Source organism: Erinaceus europaeus, chromosome 1 (assembly GCF_950295315.1).
Source record: "Erinaceus europaeus chromosome 1, mEriEur2.1, whole genome shotgun sequence".
Classification (NCBI taxonomy): domain Eukaryota; kingdom Metazoa; phylum Chordata; class Mammalia; order Eulipotyphla; family Erinaceidae; genus Erinaceus; species Erinaceus europaeus.
The window spans coordinates 89648305-89668377 of NC_080162.1; the positions used below are offsets into that span (position 1 = coordinate 89648305).

General features: G+C 46.6%; 1 protein-coding gene across 1 annotated transcript; it reads right to left on the reverse strand.

Moving 5' to 3' along the window:
* Positions 1–3389: 3389 nt before the first annotated feature.
* Positions 3390–19829, reverse strand: MATN4 (matrilin 4). The gene is made up of 11 exons (XM_060190692.1): positions 19770–19829; positions 19544–19658; positions 14513–15082; positions 12911–13033; positions 10314–10436; positions 10075–10197; positions 9859–9981; positions 6441–6854; positions 6189–6341; positions 3701–3808; positions 3390–3524 (listed from the first exon to the last, which is right to left on the reverse strand). The coding sequence occupies exons 2-11, from the start codon at positions 19620–19622 to the stop codon at positions 3466–3468; spliced, it is 1875 nt and encodes a 624-aa protein (XP_060046675.1). The 5' UTR covers positions 19623–19658; positions 19770–19829; the 3' UTR covers positions 3390–3465.
* Positions 19830–20073: the final 244 nt, after the last annotated feature.

Consider the following 20073-nt stretch of genomic DNA (forward strand, 5'->3'; position numbering starts at 1 on the left):
TTTGTGTGGGACAGTCTTTTCTTTTTATAATTTTTTTAATATTTATTTATTCCCTTTTGTTGCCCTTGTTGTTATTATTGATGTCATCGTTGTTGGATAGGACAGAGAGAAATGGAGAGAGGAGGGGAAGACAGAGAGGGGGAGAGAAAGATAGACACCTGCAGACCTGCTTCACCACTTGTGAAGCAACCCCCTTACAGGTGGGGAGCCGGGGCTCGAACCAGGATCCTTACTCCAGTCCATGCAACTTGTGCCACCTGCGCTTAACCCACTGCACTACCGCCCGAGTCCCCTGGAACATTCTTTTCTACTCCAATAGGTAAAGGTGGTAAAAGAAAAGGGAAATGAGAATCAGATGATAGGCACCTGTGAACACCTTCATAAAGCAGGTAGATAGCAGGGCTGGTCTCCAAATCCAAGAGTGTGTGTCCTATGCTGAAGGGGGAAAAAAAGCAGTTTCTTGAGCGGAGCAATGGAATCAGCCAAAATAATGAAGGGATGAGGGTCTTGTGGAGAAGGACTGGCCGGACTCCCAAGTGACAGATGCCACGAGCTTGAAAGGGACCCAGCTCCAAATCAGGACTCCAGGCTCCATCCAGTGGTTACTATGGAGATTGCAAGAGAAAAATCCCAGAGAAGACTGCTGGCCAAGCCAAGAAGGAAGTAGGGAACCTCTCCTTTGTCCTTAAGTCATGCCCAACAACTGAGGATCCCGTTGCTCAAGATGCTTCCCAATCAACTGAGATCTTCTCAGTATTTGATCTTGGGCAAGCAACTCTGTCCTCTAGAATGGTTCTAGGCTCTGTGATTACCATTTTAGTTCATCCCATCCTCATTTGCAGATAAGACTGCAACATCTTATTAATACATACACCAGGCACTCCTGACCTTCATGTTTTATTCACCCGCTGTGCCTGCCCTCTGCTCTGACTGTAGCAGGAGGAGAGGTCTGCAGGTGAGAGGATGGAACAGAGGGCAGGCACAAAGGGAGAAGCCCCAGGAGAGATGATATCTGTGCCTTGCCCTAGTGGTCGTGGGGGGGGGGGGGGGGGTGTTCACAGGTGAATAAAGCATGTAGGTCAGGAGTGCCTGGTACTCAGAGGTAGAGGGATTGAGGTACACCTCCTCCTGCTACCTCTCAGCTTCTGAGCTTAGGGGCCTCAGTTAACCATGTTTTCCTCTCTTCATCAAAGCTAGTGAAGCACCAGTCACAGAAGAACCAAAGAGTGCCTCCTATAAGGTCACCCCCTCAATCCCCTTCAACCCATGTATGGTAGGCAGAACATACATCCCCAACATGCCCACACCCCAAATTCTAGAACCTGTGAATATGTTACATGGCAAAGGAATTTTGCTGATATGATTTAAGACTTTGAAATGGGAGATGATTGTGGATATGTGAGAACAACATAATTACAAGGGTCCTTATAAAACAGAAACCAGAGAGAAGAGGTGTGATGTCTGAAGCTGAAGTCCAGGTGTTATGAGGTAAAAGCCAAGAAACTGGAGTGGCTTCTTGATGCTGTTATAGGAGAGGAAAACACAAGTCTCCAGAAGGAATGCAGCTCTGTCAACTCATCTTAAACTTCAGGTCTCCAGAAGTACAATAAATTTGTGTTATATAAGTCACTAAACAGCAACTATAGGAGGGCAGGGGTAGATAGCATAATGGTTGTGCAAACACACTCTCATGCCGAGGCTCCAATGTCCCAGGTTCAGTCCCCTACACCACCATAAGCCAGGGCTGAGCAGTGCTCTGGTGTAAAAATAATTTCAAAACAATTTTTTAAAAAGTAACTATAGGGGAGTCGGGCTGTAGCGCAGCGGGTTAAGCGCAGGTGGCGCAAAGCACAAGGATCGGCATAAGGATCCCGGTTCGAACCCCGGCTCCCCACCTGCAGGGGAGTCGCTTCACAGGCGGTGAAGCAGGTCTGCAGGTGTCTATCTTTCTCTCCTCCTCTCTGTCTTCCCCTCCTCTCTCCATTTCTCTCTGTCCTATCCAACAACGACAACAACAATAATAACTACAACAATAAAACAACAAGGGCAACAAAAGGGAATAAATAAATATTTTTTTTTAAAAGTAACTATAGGAAATAATAAATCCTCCTGCTTCTACTTTGTTATGTGATTTTGGGGAAACTTAACTTCTTTATGCCTCAGCTTCTTGGTCTGTGAAACAGGGATGAGCCACCAAAAAAAGGTTATTGTGGGGATAAAATGTAAATGTCTGCAAACTGGTTAGAGTAAGGCATAAGAGTAGATGTGATAGGTATTACCGTCTGTTTTTATTTTTGTTGTTGTTGTTTTAGTTAGAGATGAACAGAGAAAGAGTAAAAGGGGCCCCAGCACCAAAGCACTTGGCAAAGCAACACACTGTCCAAGTACACTATTTCACGAACTCATATGTAAGTTATTTTATAAGAATAATAACTATACTACTTATTGAAAACCTTCACTTGCCAGGCACAATATCAAGTGTCTGAGAAGAATTTTTCTTGGTTTTTGCCTCCGTCCTTAGGGGTAACAACTTCAGTCTCCATGTATAGAGAAAGAAACCCACAGTACTTTCTTTGCTCACAATCACTCTAGGCCTGGAAGCATTAGACTCTTGCACTTTCCAACATGTAGGAAGTAAATGATACTGGTTTGTGCTTTCTGACAACAGAAGATTTGTTTAGTTTTTGGGGGGTTGCAGTTGGGAGGGCTGAAGAGGGAGAGAACTGGGCAGAAACTGGACAGGCAGAGGGCCTGCTCTGCGGCCAGAGGTCCTACCTAGTGCAGAAGGCAAATAAAAGCTGGTGAAACTGACCTCTGCCCCCAGCCCCAGTTTCACTCAGGGGTTACTGACTCCTCTAACCTCACCAATTCCTGCTCTTCTCTACCCCCACCCCCAACACACGCAGCTGAACTGCCCCAACCACCCATCCCCACTTAGTTCTAGCAGCTTCTGAACCAGTTTGGGAGCATGACGGACACCGTCTGAGAACAAAGTGCTCGGTTAACAATGGCGAGGTGGACAGACAGACGGCCTCAGACCCCAAGGTTCGCGCGGAGCCCCACCACCTCCGTCCCGGAGTTCCGGCGTATAAAGAGCCGAGTGTTCAGGCTGAATAAACGGGGCAGGCAGCGCCCCCAACCCGACCCCGCACAATAAGCCTTTCTCCGCAGAGCCCTGGCGCCACGGGGACGCTCGTTGGCCCCCTACCCCTGGCGGCAAAAGACCCACAAACCAGCCCCTGTAGAAACCAGACTTTTTTTTTTTTTTTAGAAAAAGAAAACATAAACGAAATCCAACAAGCACTTCGCGCAGCACGCGGCGAAGGCATGCGGGTCTAGCCCCACCCCAACCCTCCTGTACCCCCTGTACCCGGAGGCCGCGGGAACCCGCCCGCGCCCCCTGCCCTTCCCTCCCCGCCCGCAGGGGCTCCAGCGCAGTCCCCAGAAAAGCCCCGAGTCTGGCCCTCACTTCTGGACCACCAGCTGCTTCTCCAGCTCCTCCATGCGCGTGGTCAGCTGGGCCAGTAAGCAGTGAAGGAAAGCTCTGGGGTTCTCCCGGGTCCCCCGCCACACACACACACACACACACACACACACTCCAAAGGATATGTTTCTACACACACACACACACACACTCCAAAGGACACACACACACACACACACACACACACACACACACACACACCCCTCCAAAGGATATGTTTCTGCGTCAGACTCTCGAGCGCCCCCAGCGTGCGGCCCTGGAAGTCCACGAGGCTTTCGCAGTCGCAGGGGCTCCGAAGCTCTGTGCCAGCGCCGATTCCCTCCTCTGCCAGAGGGTGCGGTCCGGGAAAGGACACACGAAGAGTCAGCCCCCACTGCCCAGAAATAGGCTATGGATTCAGACAGACTTGGGCTGGGCCCTGGCTATGCAGCTGGAAAGACCAGACTTTATTTCCCTCTCCCTCTCCCCTCCTACAGAGACCTCTGTCTGAGAGAGAAAGAGGGAATGAAAGAAAGACAGAGTGATGAGAGACTACAGCACCTAAGCTTCCTTCAGTGCAACAGGGGCCGGGCTGGAACCTGGTTCGTCCACATGGCAAAGCAGCGCTCTATCCAAGTGAGCTATTTCACTGCCCTCCCTTTTTTCTCCACTAAAACTTTTGTAAGCTTACTTCCTCACCTGTAGAACAGGTACAGTGAGGGGGCCTATTTTAGTGTAGTCTCTCAAACCTCGATGCTCACAGTCATTACCAGCAGATCTTGTTAAAGCAATTTTTCATTCAAAATTGGGGAGGGTCTGAGAGAGTCTATTTGTAATAAACATCCAGTGATGCTGGTTCTGTTGGCCTGTGAATCACATTCATAGTAGCAAGACCCACAGCAACATTCTTCAAATGAAGCTTTATGTAGTGGTGAAAATGATCCATCTCTGCTCTGCCCTGGGCAATAAGTAGCCTCTAGCCACCATGGCTACTTAGCACTTGCAATGTGGCTGACTGGACTGGAGATTTAAATTTAAATTTAAAATTTAGATTTAAATTTATTTTGTTTCATTTTAGCATGTAACTAGTGGCTACCATTATTGGAGCACACGGATAAAGAGGAAAATCTGGCACATGTGAACACTACGTTGGATTGCAGCTAGAGCACTGGTACTCAGAGTATAGTCCTTGAACTAGCAGTATCACCTAGGAAGCTATCAGACGTACAAATTATGTGTGTGTGTGGGGTTAGACAAAGAGAAAGGAGAACAGACCAGAGCACCACCCCATCATTTATTTATCTTTTTATTGCCACCAGAGTTACTGCTGGGACTTAGTGCCTGCATGAGGAACCCACCATTCCCTGCAGTCTTCTTTCTTTCTCTTTTTCTTCTTGACAGAGAAATTTAGAGGGAAGGGGGAGATAGAGAGACAGAGAAGAAGAAAGACACCTGCAACATGCTCCACTCCTCGTGAAGCTTGACTCCTGGAGATGGAGACTGAGGGATCTGAACCTGGGACCTTGCATGTGATAACATGTGCAGTCTACATGTTGTGCTACCACCTGGCCCCACCATTCCATTTAAGATGTTCTACTTGTTCTCGTTTTTATGCTAGAGATCAAACCAAGGACTTCTCGCATGCAGGGCATGTACTCTGTATTAAGCCCCTTCCCTAAGCCCTTATATATAAACAAGCCCTCTAGGTGGGTGTGATACACACTAATACTTAAGAACCACTAATCTAAGTCTATCTCCCTACACGTATCAACATCTTTGAAGTCAACATAATGACTTACAATTAAATCTAGCATATCAATTGTCTTTCTTAGCAGTGTGTAAAACAGTGGTGACTATTACAATGGCTTAGGTACCTTACAGTCACTGAAATTTTGTGAACATGCTATTTTCAATATCATATTACGATATCCATTGCTGACCTTTGATAAGGACTAGCTGTTATGATTTAAGAGATACTTCCTAATCTTGGATATACCATTATCAAAACACTGTACATTGTGTCATCAATAGTACTGCTATTAGTTCTGAGAAGAGTGAACATTATGGACGGGAAAAGCAAGGAGCAAAGAGACAGGATAAAGACCCTCAACCCTCAGAGCCCAGATTTCTCTTAGAATTAAAGAGCTGGAGACAAGTTTGAGCACATAGAACCCTTCCTGGTTATGGGAGAGGACAGTTAGGGAAAAAGGTGAGATGACTTGTCCAAAATCAGACTGTAAAGGATAAGAAGACAGAAGTGGCTCTAAAAGCATGGCTAATCCAGTTCATTCACAATACCCGGGACAGTTACAAAAATTAGCTGAGGGGACTGGGGTGATAGCATAATGATTATGCAAAAGACTTTCATGACTGAGGTTTTGAGATCCCAGGTTCAATCTCTAGCATACCATAAGCCAGAGTTGAATAGTGTTCTGCTCTCTCTCTAGCTGTATCTTTCTGTGTCTCTCAAGTTAAAAAATAAATAAAACATTTTTTAAAAAATAAGCTAAGGGTTCAACCCCCAGCAACACCAAAAGCCTTAGAAAGGAAGGTGGGTATACATGTGGTATACATAACATACATACATGCTTTAACTGTAGACTCCCCAGGCAGCCCAGCCCTATAAGCCCAATTCTGAGGGTCACTTCTTGAGCCTGGACAGGGAAAGGGAGAGAGACATGGGCACCTGGGCAGTGAAAAAAGGGGCAAAGGCAGAAGTGCTCACCCGGGCAGATGCTGCCTCTGAGGTTCTCCAGCAGGTGCGTCATGGTGCTGAAGTCGGGCGAGTAGGACACATGCAGTTCTGCGGGCTCAGAAGCTATGAGGCGCAGCTCCTCCTCCACCGCCTTGCCCACGCCCACCGCGTACATCACGATGCCTGCAGGCCAGGGGACACAGGGGGCGCCCTCCACTTCAGGACAGCGGCCTCACAATGTCCAATTCCATCCCAGGCGAGTAGTTTCAGTGGCAGGCTCACCTTCCTCCTTTGCGCGTGCAGCCCACACTGAGATGTCATCCTGGGAGCGGCCATCCGTGAAGACCAGGCCGACCCGAGGCACATGGAGAGCGCGGGGCCTGGCGCCCTGAGCTTCGGAGAAGCTGTGCTCCACCATGTGGCGCAGCGCCAGCCCGGTCATGGTGCCGCGCTCCATGTACTCCACTGCCAGCACCGCCTGCTTCACCTCGGCGGCCGAGCCGTAGCGGCCGAGCGGGAACTCGGTGCGCACGCGGCTGGAGAACTGCACCAGCCCCACGCGCGTGCCCTCGGGAGACACGTCCAGGAAGTCCACGATCTGGTTGACAAAGCGCTTCACCAGCTCGAAGTTCTGTGGGCGCACACTCTTGGAGCCATCAACTAGCACGACAAGGTCCACGTGACCTTCCCGACATCCTGTACAGTAGAGTTTGGATAGACAGACCAGAACCTTTTCTGGTGACAGTCACTTATTTACTCATCTGGTCATTCATTCACTAACACTGATTCTGTAACATGCCATCTGGGGCATGCTTCCTGTGCCAGGCACTGTGGCTGGTGATGATGATAATATCAGCATCCATCACAATTGCTTTGCTACTTATTGAGTGCTTAGTATAAACAAGACAATCTGCTAAAAGCATCCTTTTCAAGAAAAAATAAAAGGGAAGAAGGAAAAGAATAACCACAATGCTACAATTTATTGATAATCTATGATATATACATATTTCATATAGGTATAAGACCGATAACTAAGCTACCATTATTCACAAAAATAAATAAAAACTAACAAAAACATTTTTGATGGCATGCCACACAGCCAGGCATTGTACTAGGTGCTGCACAGATATATATCTATTCCAAGACCCCCAGTGGATTTCTAAGTTTCAGATAGTACTAAACCTCAAATATCCTGTTTTTTTTCCCTATACATACTAGATATGAAGTTTAAGTTATGAATTGCACACACAGTAAGAAGTTAACAACAATAACTTATAATAAAGGAGAATACTCCTAACAATATACTATAATAAAAGTTGTGTGGGGAGTCGGGCGTAGCTCAGCGGGTTAAGCGCAGGTGGCGCAAAGCACAACGATCGGCATAAGGATCCCGGTTTGAGCCCCCGGCTCCCCACCTGCAGGGGAGTTGCTTCACAGGTGGTGAAGCAGGTCCGCAGGTGTCTATCTTTCTCTCCCCCTCTCTGTCTTCCCCTCCTCTCTCCATTTCTCTCTGTCCTATCCAACAACGATGACAGCAATAACAACAACGATAAACAACAAGGGCAACAAAAGGGAAAATAAATAAATGTAAAAAAAAAGTGGTGTGAATGTAGCCTCTTAAAATATCTTATTGGGGGTTGGAGAGACAGCATAATGGTTATGCAAAACAACTTTCATGCCTGAAGCTTCAAGGTCCTTGTTTCTTTCTCCCTTCCTTTCTTTCTTTTAACTTTATGTATTTATTTTATCTTATAGAACAGAGAGAAATTGAGAGGGAGAGAGAGATAGGGAGAAAAAAAGAGACACCTGCAGCACAGCTTCAATACATGTGACGCTTTCCCCTTGCAGGTGGGGTCCAGGGACTTGAACCTGGGTATGTGTGCATGGTAGTATGTGCACTTAGTCAGGTTCACCACTACCTGGCCCCTCAAGGTCCTAGTTTCAATCCCTAGCACCACTATAAGCCAGAGCTGAGCATTCCTATAGTTCAAAAGAAAATACTTATTGCATGTAAATTTTTTGGAGACGATGAGTAACCACACATAGCAGACTATGTAACAAGAGGCTAAAGATAAGAGAGGACTATGTATGTATGTATGTATTATGTATGTATTTTTTTCAGTCTTCCCAATAACCTTTTGCATTATCCCTAACCTTTATTATCTAAGTTTCTTAAAGATAATGTGATTTGCCCCAGATTCCATTAACTAGCAGCTATTATTATTATTATTATTCAGCTATTCAAACCAGGCCTGTCTCCCAAAACCTGTGCTCTAATCACTCTACAGTGTTGTCTCCTCTCTTCTAAGCCAGGATTGTACTAAATTCCATAAGGGTTTTAACAATAAATGAAGCATAATCCTGATTCACAGGGAAATCAGGATAGAGCAGAGCAGTCTGACCTACCATATCAGGTAAATGCTAGACTACAGGGGCATGCATGGAGTTCAAGGCAGGCATAATTCATTGTTATAGCATTTGTCAGGGAGTGCTAAACAGATGTGGTGAGAGTTGCCAGGGAATACTAAACATAGGTGGTAACATTTTGACTTGGTCTCTAAGAATGTGTGTGAGTTCTCTAAGACAAGAAGGGACCTTCTAGATAGTGGGAGTAGCATGTGTCTACACAGCATTGTCTAAGGTATTCAAGTATGACAGGAATACAGCCTGAGGGAGTTGGCTGAAGCTAGACTGTGGTGAGTTAAAGCAGTGGTTTCAAAATATTGACCATGTATGTGCGGGTGATCTGGCTGCGACATCTGTCAGTCACCCCATCGATCACCAGGGTTGATTCGGCTGATCTGGCTGATTAGGCGGGTGTCCCCTTCTTCCCTCACTGCTCCATGTGTGTCCCTCCCCAAAGCTGTGTACTTGGTCAAAAAGAACAGCCTTCCCCAATAGAGACGGACTGGTCTTCAAGTACCCCTGCTAGAACCTCCAAACAAGCTCTCAAAATATTGACTATAAAAAAATAATAATACATTATTACATACTTCCTATATTCACATATAATTAAATTTCATGAAACAATCCTTATTCTGTATACATACAGTAAACTATTTTATCTCTTTTTTTTTTTAGGATGTTAGCTGTAACTCAGTATAATTTGGTTTCATTATTCATTCATGTGATCACACTTATTTTTCAAAAAAAAAAAATTTTGAGGGGTGGGGGTGGTAAGATAGCTCCCCTGGGAAGATGCCTGCTTTGTTATGCATCCAATTCAGGTTTGAATTTAGCCCCAACCACAGTGGGGAAGCTTCAGTAGTGTAGTATCTTTACCTCTCAGTCTCTCTGTTTACCCCTTTCTATCTGAAAAAGCTGTGCAACAGTAGTGAAACATGGGCAGTGAAAAAGAAAGAGAGGAAGGAAGAAGAAAGAAAAGGAAAACCTTCAGGGGAAAGGCATTTATTTGATCTTTGTTCAAGCACCGGTAAGCCACAAAAGGCTTTTAAGCAAGAAAACAATGTGATACATATTTTTGAAATGAACTTTGGTCACCAAGTAGAACTGAAAAGAAAGAGATGGAATTGAGATGTGACACATACCCAACACCTCAGCTAACACGCGCGCGCACACACACACACACACATACATGTACACCACATGCTAGGGAACCATGTAACAAGGAGGAAATGCAGGATGCTCAGACTGTCAGCAGTGCCAGGGAAGAGAGAACAGCCTTCTACCCATAACTCACGGTTGCAGCTCTTGCCATCAGCCTGGAGTTGCTGACCATCGGGGCACAGGCAGCGGTAGGAGAGACCCTCACTCACACACTGGAATTCACATCCATGGTCTACACCATTGCAAAGGTCTCGAGCTTAAAGGAGAGACAAGTCAGAATGAGTCATTGTGGATCTTGCCATAGAGGACCATCTGTTCCTCTGCACAAAGACAGGAGGTCCCTCCTCACCCTGACAGCTTCTCCCATCAGAGAGCAGGTCATAGCCTTCTCTGCAGTGGCATCGTGGCCCAGCAAAAGTGTTAATACACTCATGGTGGCAGCTGTGGTTCCCAAAGCTGCAGTGGTCAATGGCTGGTGAGAAGGAAGACACAGAAAGATGTCACTACTGACTGTAACCACTAGAGACCTCAGTCTAGGGTGCTGTTGGGGGGTGGTAGGGTGGGAAGGAGAGGCTAAGGCTCACTCACCCCTGCAGCTCCTCTGGTCCTGCTGCAATGCAAAGCCAGCTCGGCACTGACAGAAATAGGAGCCTGGGGTGTTGATGCAGTGGTGCTCACAGCCATGAGTCCCTTCAGCGCACAGGTCAATGACTAAGGAAGAAGAGAGGTCAGCACAAGGCTGTACTTCTCAGCCAAGAAAGAGCATAACCACCTGAAGAATTCTGAAAAATACTGATGCCTGGGCCTCCACCCAAAAGATCTTGGCTTAGCCAGTCTGAGGTGGTCCTCAAGCATCCTCAATGTCTATAAGAATAGGCCTCTTTCCTACTGAGGCAGGTGACCCTCCCAAGTCAAGCATTAGTTGCATCCCAGCATGCTCATCAATAAGCAAGGTATAAGAATAATAATCCAGGGAGTCAGGCAGTAGCGCAGCAGATTAAGCACAGGTGGCGCAAAGTGCAAGGACTGGTGTAAGGCTCCTGGTTCAAGCCCCTGGCTCCCCACCTGCAGAGGAATCACTTTATAAGCAGTGAAGCAGGTCTGCAGTGTCTATCTTTCTTTCCCCCTTTCTGTCTTCCCCTCTTCTCTCCATTTCTCTGTCCTATCCAACAACGACAACATCAGTAACTACAATAATAAAACAACAAAGGCAACAAATGGGAATAAATAAACAAATATTTAAAAACATATATATATATAGAAAAAAGAAGAATTCATATCATAGAAGACAGGGTCCTGGACTGGGGAGATAGCATAATGGTTATGCAAAAGACTTCCATGCCCGAGGCTCTGTGAACCTGGGTTCAATTCCCATTAACACCACAGCCAGAGCTGATCAGTGCTCTGCTTTCTCTCCGTATCTCTCTTTCATTAAAATAAATTATTAAAAATAAAAGAGGAGACAGGGTCCTTGCCTCAGGATGCTCAGATTTACAATGAAGGTGCCTCTGCATTTGTCTAAGCCTCCATCTCCAGCCTACAAAATTGAATGTGACAGAAAAAAGTAATTGCTATATACAACTTCTTTTTGATGAAGATACTGACCTGTTGAGCTTCCTGGTGGCTGGAATGTACTGGGCAATAAGGACTAAGGAGAGATAAATTGGCCTGCTGAAGGAAATGAAAATCTGGCAGCCCGAAAATAGATATAGGAGTAGAGAGAGGAAAAAAGAGTAAGTGAGCAGTAGTACACCAAACTCACATGTCTGAGGCCCTCACAGCCCCACATTCAATTTCTGGAATGAACATAAGCTAGAAGTGAGAAGTGCTCTGGTCTCTCTCATTAAAATAAATAAATATGTCATTAAATTTTTAAAAAATTAAGAGAACAAGGGAATGGTGTGGAAATGAACAACTGTGGGTTGAGGTTGCCAGTGAAAAATCCCACCCCAGTAGTGGGCTGACTGAAGACTTTCAGGAAAGGAATGTCTAATTTTCAATGCTAAATAATGGATGGGGGTGGGGTGGGGGTTCACCTGGTTAATCACACTTATATACAAGGACCCAGGTTCTAGCCCCTGCTCCCCATCTGTAGGGGGTACGTTTCACAAGCAGTGAGGTAGATCTTTCTACCCCTCTATTTCCCCTCCCCTCTCAATTTCTCTGTCCTGTCAAATAAAATGGAAAGGAAAAAAAAAAAAAAGGCCACTGGGAGCAGCACCAAGCCCCAGCAATAACCCTGATGACAATTAAAATTAATTAGGATAGGACAGAGATAGGACAGGATAGGACAGAGAGAAATGGAGAGAGGAGGGGAAGACAGAGAGGGAGAGAGAAAGATAGACACCTGCAGACCTACTTCACTGCCTGTGAAGTGACGCCCCTGCAGGTGGGGAGCCAGGGGCTCAAACCAGGATCCTTAAGCTGGTCCTGGAGTTTTGCACCACGTGTGCTTAACCTGCTGCGCTACCGCTGACTCCCTCTAAGTTTCTTGAAACAGGAGTTCGGCTGATATCTGGGTTACTGGAATCACATACCTCTTTTTAGAGGTTGCTGTGAGGTTGAGATGATTATGTGATGTTCCCACCACAATGTCTGATATTAGCATGGCACTGTAAATTGATGCTGCGATTATGATCAAAGAAGTGGACATAAATATATACAGAATAAAACCCCAGTAGTATAAGAAAGTCAATGTGTGCCCTGACTTTTCGGATAACAAAACTGAAGAACAAACCAGGATTTGAAAGATTTTCAAGTGCAAAGAGAAAATAGCTCCTGTCATCCAAAGTGAGCTGAGATGCACAAGCAGTAATTAGCAGAATATCTTGGGTAGGGAGGAGGACCTAAGTGAATACTCCAGCAGCGCCTAAATAACATAATGAAAAAGATGTGTCTATGAGAAGACACTAGCAAGTTTAGGAGATGTGTTGGAGCCAGGGCTAAGACAATTCTGAAAAAGCAGCAAGGAGGAAGTATGAAGAGCACTTAACTGTGGGGTCAAGATGCCCAGCCTAATCCCACCAATAACTTGTGTGACCCCAGACAGTACCTCCCTTTTCTTAGAAAATTAGGGAACTGAATTTGTACTTCCAAAACCTCTTTTAGACTAGTCTAATGAGGGGGGCTGGGAAAGTCAAAGAAAGCTCAAGAGCAATGAGTTTGCAGGGCAGGGTAGCTCTCACCCAAACAGCTCTTGCTATCTGTTGCCAGCTGGTAGCCAGGGTTGCAAGCACAGTGGAATGTGCCCAGGGTGCTAATACATTGGTGCTGGCAGCCGTGTCTCCCCTCAGCACAGAGGTTCTTTCCTGAGGACACATAAAACAAGAATCAGCAGGGCAGCACTAGATTTGCTTGATAGAGGTCCCTGGTTCCAGCCCAGGTACCACTATTTTTTTTTAAAAATTATTTATTCCCTTTTGTTGCCCTTGTTGCTTTATTATTGTAATTATTACTGTTGTCTATCTTCGTTGTTGGATAGGACAAAGAGAAATGGAGAGAGGAGGGGAAGACAGAGAGGAGAGGAAGACAGACAACTGCAGACCTGCTTCACTGCTAGTGAAGCAACTCCCCTGCAGGTGGGGAGCCAGAGGGTCCAACCCAGATCCTTCCGCTGGTCCTTGAGCTTTTTGTGCCACGTGCACTTTAAGCTGCTGTGCTACCGCCCGACTCCCCCAGGTACCACTGTTAACCAGAGCTGAGCAGTGGAAAAGGCAAGGCAAAGGAAGAAAATGAGGAGCCTCCAACAAGAACAAACTGAGTCACAAACAAGAAGTTCAAGTGTGGTCTTAGGAGGGAAAAGTACTCTTTGAGAAGGACCCACCCAGCTGGAGGGCTTAGGGAACCAACAGAACTTGACAAGCCCCTATGAATAGGTTCAGGAGAGAGGGGGCGTGGACACCAGCCTAGTTATGTCCACAGAACACAGGGATAAACAGAGGTGAAGGAGAGTCGGGAGGTAGCGTAGCGGATTAAGCACACGTGGCGCAAAGCGCAGGGACCGGTTAAGATTCCTGGTTCGAGCCCCCGGCTCCCCACCTACGGGGGAGTCGCTTCACAGGCAGTGAAGCAGGTCTGTAGGTGTCTTTCTCTCCACTTCTCTGTCTTCCGCTCCTCTGTCCATTTCTGTCTTATCTAACAACAACGACATCGATAACAACAATAACTACAATAACTAAAAAAACAAGGGCAACAAAAGGGAAAAATAAATAAATAAATAAATAAATAGGTGAAGGGTGGCTAAATTAGCTCAACTCATCAACATTGTCAACATTGTGGGAGGGGCTACACTGAGTGGTCGAGTATGTCCCTTGAGTAGGGCTAGACTACTTTTCCCAGCGGCTGCCCGCTCTCAGTCTAATGGGCCTCGCACCGAGGGATGGAGCTGCAGTTTGACGGGAGGCCTCAGTAGACCTCCGTGACTCATCCCGGTGGGCAGAGCACATTAAGTATTGTTCCTCACTGAGCAAAAGTGAGCAGACCAAGAACCTGACCTGGTTTGGAGAAGCCCACAGCAATTCATGTCCGCTTGGTGGGCGGAGCTGCCCATGGGGGCGGGGCTACTGCTGGGGCGGGGCTGCCTCAGGTGTCCGGCTATCGCCGGGGCCGGGGCTAATTTTGGGGCGGGGCTACGGCTTGGGCGGGGTCACCGCTGAGGCGGGGCTAAGGCTTGGGCAGGGCTGATAGCAGGGGCGGGGCTTGGGGCGGCACCAGCAGTGGAGAATGGGAATGCAGGGAATGCAGCAGTTGGAGAGTTCGAGCCTAGGTCTAGCTCTCTCGGGACTCACCACACAGCCGGCTCTGAAACTGCAGGCCAAACTGCTGGATCAGGTCGAAGGACTCCACCAGGAAGACGTGCTCCTCCAAAGGCGGCGACGCCATGGCGCGCAAGGAGCCCACGTCGGCGCGCTGCACCCCTACAGCGTAGATCTCGATGCCCCGGGCGCGCGCCTGCGCTGCCACATCGGCCACGCGGTCCTGGGGGCGGCCGTCCGTCACGATGACGGCGACGCGGGGCACGCGCAACTCGGGCGGGCGCGCGCCCTCGGCCACGCTGAAGGCCACGTTCATGGCGTACTGGATGGCCAGCCCCGTCATGGTGCCCTGCGCCAGGGGCACCAGGGCGCGGATGGCGCGCTCCATGTCCTCGCGGCGCGAGAAGGCCCCGAGCGGGAAGACGCTCTGCACTTGGCTCGAGTACTGGATCACGCCGACGCGCGTGGCGTCGGGCCCCACGTCCAGGCCGCGCAGGAGGCGCACCAGGAACTGCCGCACCGTCTCGAACTCAAAGGGGCGGACGCTGCGCGAGCTGTCAATCACAAACACCAAGTCCAGGGGCCCCGTGCGGCACTTGGGACCTGCCAGGAGGCGAGGGAGGATTTTTCTAATTAATAAAGCCTGTGGTGGCGCATCTGGTTGAGTGCACACATGTCACAGTGCGTAAGGACCCGGGTTCAAGCCCCTGGTCCCCACCTGCAGGGGCAAGCTTTGCAAGTGGTGACGCAGGGCTGCAGGTATCCCTGTCTCTCACTCTCTGCCTCCCCCCTTCCCTCTCAGTTTCTGGCTGTCTCTGTCAAATAAAGATAATAATTTTAAAAAATAAAATAACAGAGGACCTAGTGGGGGTTGTATTGGTATGTGGAAAACTGAGAAATGTTATGCATGTACAAACTATTGTATTTATTGTTGAATGTAAAACATTAATCCCCCAATAAAGAAATTTTAAAAATAAAATAAAATACAGTCTTAATTTTAAAAGTATAAAGGCCTGTAGGGGTGTGGAGCCACCTGCCAATGCCCATGTCACAGAAGCCAGAAACCCCACCTTCCGAACCACATAAAGAATTTTGGTGGCACACCTGGTTGAGCGCACATGTTACAAAGCACAAGGACCCAGGTTCCAGCTCCCGGTCCCCACCTGCAGGGGTAAAGCTTTGGGAGTGGTGAAGCAATGCTGCAGGTGTCTCTCTGTCTCCCTCTCTATCACCCCCTTCTTGATTCTGGCTCTCTAGCCAATAAGTAAATAAAGATAATAAAATTTTTAAAAATTAATTTAAAAAAAGAAGAATTTTGCTCTAGCAGTCCGGGAGGTGGCACAGTGGATAAAGCATTGGACTGTCAAGCATGAGGTGCCAAGTTCAAACCTCAGCAGCACATATACCAGAGTAATGTCTGGTTCTCTCTCTCTCTTTCCTCCTATCTTTCTCATTAATAAATAAAATCTTTTTTAAAAGATTTGATCCATACTCCCAGAATGGGAGAAATTTTAGAGAAAGATGACCACAGGGCTCTGTACCCCAATTCCACCAGGACCTGAGGCGATGGTCACCAGGAATCTTGTTTATATAACATCAATAAAAGAGAAGTGAATCTGGAAAACACTAGAGGAAACCAGGCACTGTTTCTCTTATCTGAGAGAGAAGAAAAAAAGGAAAGACACTTGGAAGTAGTAATAGGTGTAGGTGTGATTTAGAAAGGAAGTGAAGGCAGGGCCTTTGGAAAAATTCAGGGGGAAAATATAGATATAGAATCAGCCCATATCAGTGATGCTGGAAGCACTACTGCAGTTTCCAATGGAGGAGATGGGACACAGAACTCTGGTGGTGGGAACTGTATGGATGATACCCCTATTATCTTAAAATTTTGTAAATCAATATTAAATCATTAATAAAAATAAATAAATAAATAAAGCCTGGTTTCCAATGAAACCCCTCCCCTCCCCAGGGAAATTCTGGGTAGAATCATACTATCTCCAACAAGCCCAACACAGAAACTATTGTAGCAAATACAATTCAGATACATTCACTGAAGGGTGAGACAGCAGAATGGTTACACAAAAAATACTATAATACCTGAGGCTCTAAAGTCCCAGATTCAATCCTGTACAACACTATAAGCTAGAATAGGGTAAATTAGGGTAGGGTTGTAGGGTAGGGTAGGGTTGTAGAATAGAGTCATAGGTAAAGTTGTAGGGTAGAGTAGGGCTGCTAGGTAGAGTAAGGTAAGGCTAGAGGGGAAGGTTCAAGAGGTTTGGAGGGTAGGGTTGGATAGGTTTTAGGGCAGGTTTGTTTAGTAATGTTTAGAGTAGGAATGTAGGACAGGGTCAGCTTGTAGGGTATGGTGGGGTATAGTTATGTGGTAGAGTGGGTAGCATGTTGGCCCTGATATAGTTGGTTTTTAATGTAGGGTAGGGTTATTGTATAGGGTAGTGTAGGTTTTTAAGGTAGTGTTGTAGGGTGTGTTTATCAGTTAGGTTAAAGTATATTTGTAGGGTAGGGAACTAGGGTATATTTGTAGGGTTGGATAGTGTAGTTTGGAGTTTTATGGTATGGCTGACTACTACTACTACTACTAGCGTTTGCCCTTCTTCCATAGCCAGTCAACAGCATCAGGTTCAGCCTGATGTAAAGTTTCCAGACCTCCTTTGAATCTGGAGAGGTGGCAGTCGTTGACTATGTGGGTCATACTCTGTCTGTAGCCGCAGTGGCAGTTCGGGTCGTCTCTGGCTCCCCAGCGATGGAACATAGCGGCACACCGGCCATGGCCTGTTCGATTGCGATAGAGGAGGGCCCAATCATAACGTGCTAGGTCAAAGCCGGGTTGAAGCTTGCAGGGGTCTGTGATGAGGTGTTCTTTACCTCAGCTGACTGCCAACTCTGTTTCCAAGAGACTGGAACAGAGAAGTTCAGTGTAGGTGTAGGGGACCAGATTGGATGATGAGACATCAAGCATTGAACAGGGTGGACGAAGATATCCGCATATATTGGCAGGTCCAGTCGAGCGTAGACGTGGGAAATGAACTTAGGTGATGTCGCATCCTGACTAATAACTGGCGGGGCGATGTTGCTAAGAACTGGCAGCCATGGAACCGGGGTGGAATGGATGGTTCCAGAAATTATCCTCATGGAGGAATATAATTTGGAATCGACCAAGTGGACATGGGGGCTATGGAACCATACTGGGGCACAGTATTCTGCAGTGGAATAGCATAATGCCAGAGATGATGATCGTAGTGTGGAAGCGCTCGCGCCCCATGAGGAGCTGGCCAGTCTTGCAATGATGTTATTCCTCGCGCCCACCTTTGCTGCAGTTTTTATGAGATGTTCCTGAAATGACAGATTGCGATCGAGAGAAACGCCAAGATAGACTGGCTGGGCTTCATGCCGGATTCTCATATCGTCAAGCTGCATATTAAGCTCATGCGAGGCCGAGGCATGGTGTAGATGGAAAACAGATGATACCGTTTTTGCAGTGCTAGGAATTAGTCGCCATTTTTTACAATAATCAGATATCAGAGACATGTCTTTCGTGAGTGTTTCCTCGAGGATGTCAAACTTGGATGCCTGAGTTGCACAGCAGATGTCATCGGCGTAGATGAACTTCCTTGAAGTATGGCTGACTATGGTATAGTGACTATATGGTAGGCTATTTAGGGTAGAATAGGGTTGTAGTGTTGTAGGGTATGCTTTATGGTATGGTTATCAGTTTGAGTAAGGTATGTTTTTGGTATGGCTATCGGTTTGAGTAAGGTAGAATTGTATAGGTTGTTGGTAGATTTGTAGTGTATGGTTGTAGGGTATGGTTATAAGGTAGGGTAGAGGGTAGTTATAGGGTAGTGAAAGGTATGGTTATAGGGTTGCATAGGGTAGCATTTTAGGGTTGGATAGGGTGGGGTTTTGGGGTTTGGTAAGGCAGGGTTGTAGGTTATGTTAAGGTTGGGTAGTACTGTGCGGTTGTATGGTAGGTTAATTAGGGTAGGTCGTAGAGTATGGTAGGGTAGGGTTGTAGGATAGGGATATTCACTGGTCCACCATTTCTGTGTGCCAGGACTAGTAGAACACACAAACCCTTTCCTGGGCAGCTATTTTCAGAAGCTGTTATCCATTTGGGGTTGAAAAGGATGTTGGCAGGGTGTGTTCCATGGGTATCCTAATCTTGAATTCCTACAAGGGGCAGGTCAGCATCACAAATGAGTGAACTGGTTGGTTAGGAGGTTGGTGAGCCAGAATATCTTCATATAAGTGGACAGCACCAGTGGAATATCGACCTCCTATTTACAGATTGGTGCCTTTTTCAAGAGATGTCCTTAATCAAGATTTTTTAAAATTATTTTTTGTTTATTCTATATTGCCACCAGAGTTATTGCTGGGCTCAGTGTGCACAATGTATTTCTGATATTTTCTTTTTCTTTCTTTCTTTTTTTTTTTTGGGGGGGTGGGGTAGGGACAAAGAGAAATTGAGAGGGAAGGGTGCATACAGACAGAAACTAAGACAAACACCTGCAGTGTCTTAAGCAGGGTAAGGAAGGACCTGTGGCTTACACCTAGGTCCTTATGCATGGTAATATGTACTTCACTGGATGTGCCACTGCTGCCAGGCCCCCTATTAAGACTTTATATGTGATGGCTTGATTTTTTTTTTGTTTGTTTGTTTTACCAGAGCACTGATCAGCTCTGGTTTATGGTGGTGTCGGGGGTTGAACCTGGGACTTTGGAGCCTCGGGCATGAAAGTCTCTTTGCATAACCATTATGCTATCTACCCCTGCCCAATTTTTATTATTTTTTTTAACAAACTGGAATTAATTACTGGTTGGGTAGCTCTGCATGAGCACAGCTTTTGTTACCTCTAAGACATCTTACAGATGGGGAAACTAGGGTCCAAGTAGTGAACACAAAACCAGACTCTTTATAGTTTTAAAGCCCTTGCTTTACTCTTCCCAGTTGGCCTAGCTAATAGCAGATGGGAAACAGCTTTTGCTCACCACCCTCCTGCTGTGAAGGGCTGCCCTCCCTACTCCACCCTCAACCCCACCCCTCACCTGCAGACTGGAGCTGTGATTCCCAGGGCTGGAGAAGGAGCAGCAACATGGACAGCAGTGAGCATGAAATCCCCCTCATGGCACTTGGGGAGCAGAGAACTGGAGCTATGAGAGCCTGGCAGGAGGAAGGAAGATAGACAAGCAAAAATTAGAATTTACAGAACTCTTGCATTTTAGATGATGATCACTTAGAGGATAATGAAGACCGTGAGATGGTTTTACTAACCTCTGTTTCTGTGTAGCTTTCAAAATTTTCATTCCAAACCAACAAAATCACTACAGTGGAAACACAAGGAATTCTACTTGTAGAATTGCAGAGGAGTAAAGAAATGTCGACTAGTATCCAAAACAAACAAACAAAAAACCATGTCATTCCAAAATGTGAGGCACACTGTTCAATGCTTTTCACACATGCAGCATTTAATCCTCTGGCAGTTCTGAGGCTAAAACTATTATTGTTCTCATGATAGAGATGAAGGAAAAGAGGCCCAGAAACTGTACACCCCAAATCCAACAGAAAGGAAGTGGTT

Excerpts from the sequence above, each read along its gene's own strand:
- MATN4 (XM_060190692.1), bottom strand. The coding sequence starts at position 19,622 with ATGAGGGGGATTTCATGCTCACTGCTGTCCATGTTGCTGCTCCTTCTC. Across the intron at positions 15,083-19,543 it reads ATCACAGCTCCAGTCTGCAG|GTCCCAAGTGCCGCACGGGG; the intron begins GTGAGGGGTGGG and ends GCCTCCTGGCAG. Across the intron at positions 10,198-10,313 it reads GGACCAGAGGAGCTGCAGGG|CCATTGACCACTGCAGCTTT; the intron begins GTGAGTGAGCCT and ends CCTTCTCACCAG.